Raw genomic sequence first — 6,000 nt, forward strand, 5'->3', positions numbered from 1 at the left:
AATGTGACTTTTGCTGTGAAAAAACCTCTTCTTGAACTCTGTGTTTGTTGTTTTCTGCAGTCATCTCTGTGGACCGTCTGAAAAAGATGAACTTTGCCGGCGCCAAACTCCCGCGCTACCAATCACTGCGGGGTCCCCGCCCCCTGGACCAGGACACGGCGGTCACCCTCCCAGACTCCGTCTTTCAACCGCCCGTAGACACCAAGGGCCACCGACACCTGGACGTGTTCCCAGAATCCTCCCTGAGGAACCGCTCCGCCAACCGCAGGAGGCGTCACCCCGACGACAGTCAGCAGGACGCCATCGCCAGCGTGATCATCTTCCACAGCATGGCCTCACTGTTACCGGAGAGCTACGACCCCGACAAGAGGAGTCTGCGGTGAGAGAAAACCCTGCAGGAACCGGAAGGAAATTCAACGTTTGTGTCAGAGATTCAGTTCCTGACATGAACGAGTCTCGACTGATATCAATCTTTTTTCAACCTAATTATTTCTATGAGATTTGGGCTTCTTGGAGACAGTTTGGAACACCAAGGGGGAGGGGTCTATGATCACTGCACAAGTTTTTAAGTCAGTTTTGAGTCTCTATTTACAAAACGCACGGCTACTAAACATGCGATGAAAGTTAAACCAGGTGAACTTTGACTATATGCGTAAGTTTGCATATAATTTTGAAAAATAATACCTTAAAAAGCCTTGAAAAAAAGTCTTGACTTTTGTTATTGAAACATCAAAAATCGTGCTGTTTGAAACTTCTCCATTTAATATTACTTGTCAAAAATTACAATTTTCCACCTCAATTATTTTGATCACCGATAGCAATAAAACTCACAAAGAAATGCCCTAAAGCATCAAGCACAAACCTTAAACAAGATCAAAAAATTTCAGCTTTAATCCTAAAATGGGAATAAATGAATAAAATAAATAATAATTAATAAAATGTGAAATAGGCAGACAAATTGGTCCTAATTTTTGATATGGATGCCTTTTAAAAGTCTTAAAAGTCTGAAATTTAACATGAAGTAAGTTGTAGAACCCTGTTCTTTACTTTTGTTTTGCTAAATGTTGGATATGACATCACAGGTTTCACAAAGTGAAAGTAGAATTAATACGAACATTTCACGTTTATTTATGACTCCACTGTGTTCTGATGATGAAAATGTGGATGGTTTATTCAAAAATAACATTTTTTTTGCAAAAGTTGTTCAATCGCAATGCATTGTGGTCTATGTTTGCCAATGTAGCGAGCATCAATGCATGCTAGTTTTTCTCAAAGACTTCTGGGAAATTTCTGGTGGACTGGATTTTGGAATAGTAGATTGAGACAGCACTAGAAAACGGCGAACGCACTATATAGTGAGCAGGGGGAATTCGGACACAACTGAAATGTAATTTTTTAACAAACTATCCACATTTTCATCAACAGGACACAGTGGATTCATAAATAGATAAATAGTAAAATGTTGGTATTGATTAGACTTTCACTTCATGAAATTGTCATATTTTAGTCCCTTCCTGAATGTGCATCACATGCCCATTGTGTCGGTAGACTCATAGTTGTGTCTTCTGCAGTGACTTATTTGTTCTTCTGAGCGAACACACAACAGAACTGAAGAATCTGAGAAAAACAAAAGAATATCGGATGTTTAAAAAAATCAAACAAATCGGAAACACGTGTTTTTTAAATTATAGTGTGAATTCTTTAAAGCAATCATACTATCGTGATCCTGTTTCTCTTTATTATTATATATTTGATTCACTAAAAACTCATTCACACTAATTTCTGAAATCTTGGTATCAAAACATTCAACTAAGGACATTCCTGCTTGTACTTTTAGTATTCGTACATCTTACAGTTTTTAAGATTTAAGATTTATTTTACACAATTTGTGCAATTTTTTTATCCTCATCGAAAATGAATGTCAATTTTTTCAAATTTCACCAAATTATGCAATTAAAAACATTCAGCATGTTGAGAAAATTCTATGCAATTTTTATGAAATTTATGATTTTTTTTTAACAAGTTTTTACAATTTTAAACAATTTGTGCAATTTTTTTCCCCACAAAATTTATACAATTTACACATTTTTTTGTGCACTTTGAAACTTATGCAATCTTGGTATCAAAACGTTCCACATGTTCAGGACATTTATGCTACTGATGTTTTTAAAGCTAATTTTGAGTATATCTAAAAGTTCAGCAACATGCTAATGTTTTTGGATAATTTGGCATCTAATGAGGTTTTTTTGGGCTAATTCTGAGTTAAGCTGGTATTTTAGCTACATGTTAGATTTTTTTAACGTATTAGAAGTTAAGCTAGTATTTAGCAACGTGTTAGCTTTTTTTTGGCTAATTTGGCAATTCAATGAGGATTTTTTAACCTATTAGAAATTAAGCTAGTATTTAGCAACATGCTAACTTTTTTGGTTAATTTGGCCTCTACCAATGTTTTTTGTTTTGGCTAATTAGCAAGCATTTTAGCAACATGCTAGCTTTTTCGGCTAATTTGGCATCTAATGAGTTTTTTGGGGGGCTAATTCTTGATTATGCTAATATTTTAGCAACGTGTAAGCTTTTTTTTAACTAATGTTGCATCTACTGATGTTTTTTTGGGCTAATTCTGAGTGGACCTAGTATATTAGTAACGTGCTAGCATTTTTGGCTAATTTGGCATCTACTGAGGTGTTAGGCTAATTCTGAATTTATACCTTTTACACATTTTAATTTTTTTTGCAATTTTTAAGGAAATTCTTCACATTTTTGGGCACTTTTTGCAGTTTTAAGTAATTTAGCAACTTTAGCATTTTCAGCAAATCCCTTCAGCAATTACAGTGAATTTCCTAAGCAAACAGGTTCAGCATATTCAGCAAAAAGCATTCACACTAGTATTATCACAAGTAATGCAACTTTTCTTGTTATTCTTATTTTTCACTTTTTTGCTGACTTGTGTTTATATTTTGAATTTCAGCAGCAGCAGACTCCAGGTTTTTACAACAGTCAGTGATGAAAGTGTTCATCTCTCTCAGGGTCCCGAAGCGTCCGGTCATCAACACCCCGGTGGTCAGCATCACCGTTCACGACAACGACGAGCTGCTGCAGCACCCACTGGACAAACCCATCACCGTGCAGTTCCGCCTGGTGGCCACAGAGGAGCGCTCCAAACCCATCTGCGTCTTCTGGAACCACAGCATCCTGTGAGTGCGAGGACACGCGGCGGCGGCGCTAACGCTAAGCTGCGCCGCTCACGTTCTGGTTGTGTCGTGTCAGGGCCGGGAGCGGCGGCTGGTCGGCCAAAGGCTGCGAGGTGGTCTTCAGGAACAGCTCCCACATCAGCTGTCAGTGCTATCACATGACCAGCTTCGCCGTGCTGATGGACGTCTCCAGGAGGGAGGTGAGAGTCTGAGCGGCACGTTGTTCTGGTTCTGGTTCCTGGAGTAAACGGGATGTTTGCATCAGAACGGCGAGATCCTGCCCTTCAAAATCCTGACGTGGAGCACGGCTGGAGTGACGCTGGGCTTCCTCTTCCTCACCGCCGTCTTCCTCCTGAGCTTGAGGGCCATGCGCTGCAACAAGACCAGCATCATCAACAACGGAGCCGTCGCCCTCTTCCTCTCTGAGCTCATCTTCATCCTCGGCATCAACCAGGCGGACAACCCGGTAACCACGGACCTCGCCGCCTCTCTGCCGCCGTCTGTCCCGGTTTGTTCTAACCCCCACCTCTTCTGTCCCGACAGTTCCTGTGCACGGTCATGGCCATCCTGCTGCACTTCTTCTACCTCTGCTCCTTCTCCTGGCTCTTCCTGGAGGGGCTGCACGTCTACCGCATGATCTGTGAAGTCAGAGACATCAACTACGGACCCATGAGGTTCTACTACCTGATCGGCTGGGGGGTTCCGGCCTTCATCACAGGTTTGGATCGTTGACTCTGAGGAAGCAGAATCCTTTTGTGTTCATTTAGCTTCTCCAATGATGAAGTTTAGCCTGAAGGTTAGAACGTAGTTGCACAAGGAGCCAAAACCTAAAACACGCTTTAGGTCACAGGTAAAACAGGAAAAACTCTTATTGAACACTCTAAAACTAAACTCTTAAAACTTCAAAACTGTAACTTTTTAACATTATTATGAACTAAATATATAGTATTACCTGTGATAATGTTAGTGTGAATGCTGTAAGCTGAATTTGGCTGCTGAAGATGCTGAAATTGAAAGGTATAAACGCTGAAGGAGATAACCAGCTAAAATATTAGCTAAGTGCCAAATTAGCCTAAAAACAACAACAAAAACAGCTAGCATGTGGCTGAAAAAATAGCTAAACTTCAAAATAGCCTATAAAGCTGAAAAAGGCCTAAGTTAGCTAAAACAGCTAGCGTGTGAATATTAGTCTAACTCCAAAACAGCCTAAAAAGCTTTTTAAAAAGCCCCAAAGTAACCGAAACAGCTAGCAAGTAGCTGGAATATTAGCTAAACTCGAAAATAGCCTAAAAAATCTTAGTAAATACCAAAATAGTCAAAAAGTTAGAAGAGTGCCAATTTTTAAAACTTCAAAGTGTAACTTTTCAACATAATAATGAACTACATATATAGCATTGATGCAATGATGTTAGTGTGAATGCTGTAAGCTGAATTTGGCCGCTGAAGATGCTGAAACTGATAGCTAAAAAGACTGAAACTGAAAGGTATAAACGCTGAAGCTGATAGTCAGCTAAAATATTAGCTAAATGCCAAATTGGTCTAAACAAAAACTTAGGTTAGCCAAAACAGCTAGCATGTGGATGAAAAATTTGCTAAACTTCAAAATAGCCTATAAAGCTGAAAAAAGCCTAAGTTAGCCAAAACAGCTAGCGTGTGAATATTCGCCTAACTCCAAAACAGCCTAAAAAGCTTTTTAAAAAAAGCCTAAATTAGCCAACATAGCTAGCATGTAGCTTAAATATTAGCTAAACTCGAAAATAACCTACAAAATCTTAGTAAATACCAAAATAGTCAAAAAAAGTTAGAAGAATGCCAATTTTTAAAACTTAAAAACTAACTTTTTAATAATGAACTAGATATATAGTATTACCTGCAATGATGCTAATGTGAATGCTGTAAGCTGAATTTGGCCATGAAGATGCTGAAATTGATAGCCAGCTAAAATATTAGCTAAATGCCAAATTAGCCTAAAAACCACAACAAAAAAACTTAGGTTAGCCAAAATAGCTGACATGTAATTGAAAAATTGGCTAAACTTCAAAATAGCTTAAAATAATTGAAAAAAGCCTAAATTAGCTAGCATATAGCTTAGATATTAGTTTAACTCCAAAACAGCTTTAAAAAAATAAAATTAAAGGCCTAAATTAGCCAAAACAGCTGTCATGTAAATATTAGCTAAACTCCAAAACAGCCTTTAAAAACTAAGAAAAAAAGCATAAATTAGCCAAAAGAGCTAGCATGTAGCTGAAATATTAGCTAAAGTCCAAATTAGACTAAAAAATCTTAGTAAAATACCAAAATAGTCCAAAAAGCTAACAGAATGGCAATTTTTTATACTTTACAACCGTAACTTTTTAACATAATTATGAATAATAAAAATGCAGGAATATTATTCCAGAATAAATCAACTTAAACCTTAAATAACTTTCAGTATTTTACTCTCCATAAAAGTATATTTTGTCAAAATTATACAAGTTAAAAAATGAGCGCAAGACAACATTGGGTCATTAATAACGATAAAATAAAATGACCTGGAGGGCCGGATATAATTATCCTGAGGGCCGGATTCGGCCCCTGGGCCTTGGCTACATGTAGTCAGGGCTGGCCCTAAGCAGCAGCCTAAGGTGCCATCTGCTGGAAGGGGCGTCAAATTACAATGATGAGGCTACATATTCATGTTTTTTTTAAGTTTGACACACCACTCATTTTTTGCTAAATGGAAAATAATGATTAAATGAAGATCAAATCAAAGACTTAGACTCGCCGCTCTCATCATCTGAACTTCATGATGCTCTGCTGCTTATGCCGA

The 6,000-nt window shown here is 38.0% G+C and overlaps 1 protein-coding gene and 1 long non-coding RNA gene across 2 annotated transcripts in view; one reads left to right on the forward strand and one right to left on the reverse strand.

Moving 5' to 3' along the window:
* Window positions 1-6,000, forward strand: part of celsr2 (cadherin, EGF LAG seven-pass G-type receptor 2) — a 102,932-nt gene that overhangs the window by 89,642 nt on the left and 7,290 nt on the right. Inside the window, exons 20-24 of the mRNA XM_024269065.2 lie at window positions 61-379; window positions 3,027-3,194; window positions 3,268-3,391; window positions 3,457-3,657; window positions 3,735-3,909. Of these exons, the coding sequence (XP_024124833.1) occupies window positions 61-379; window positions 3,027-3,194; window positions 3,268-3,391; window positions 3,457-3,657; window positions 3,735-3,909 (987 nt within the window). The remainder of the gene's footprint in view (window positions 1-60; window positions 380-3,026; window positions 3,195-3,267; window positions 3,392-3,456; window positions 3,658-3,734; window positions 3,910-6,000) is intronic.
* LOC112144520 lies at window positions 3,429-5,096 on the reverse strand. Its single transcript, XR_002918905.1, has 3 exons — window positions 5,062-5,096; window positions 3,718-3,981; window positions 3,429-3,563 (listed from the first exon to the last, which is right to left on the reverse strand). It is a non-coding gene; the product is annotated as an uncharacterized LOC112144520 (long non-coding RNA).

This window comes from Oryzias melastigma, linkage group LG5 (assembly GCF_002922805.2).
Source record: "Oryzias melastigma strain HK-1 linkage group LG5, ASM292280v2, whole genome shotgun sequence".
NCBI classification, from domain to species: Eukaryota; Metazoa; Chordata; class Actinopteri; order Beloniformes; family Adrianichthyidae; genus Oryzias; species Oryzias melastigma.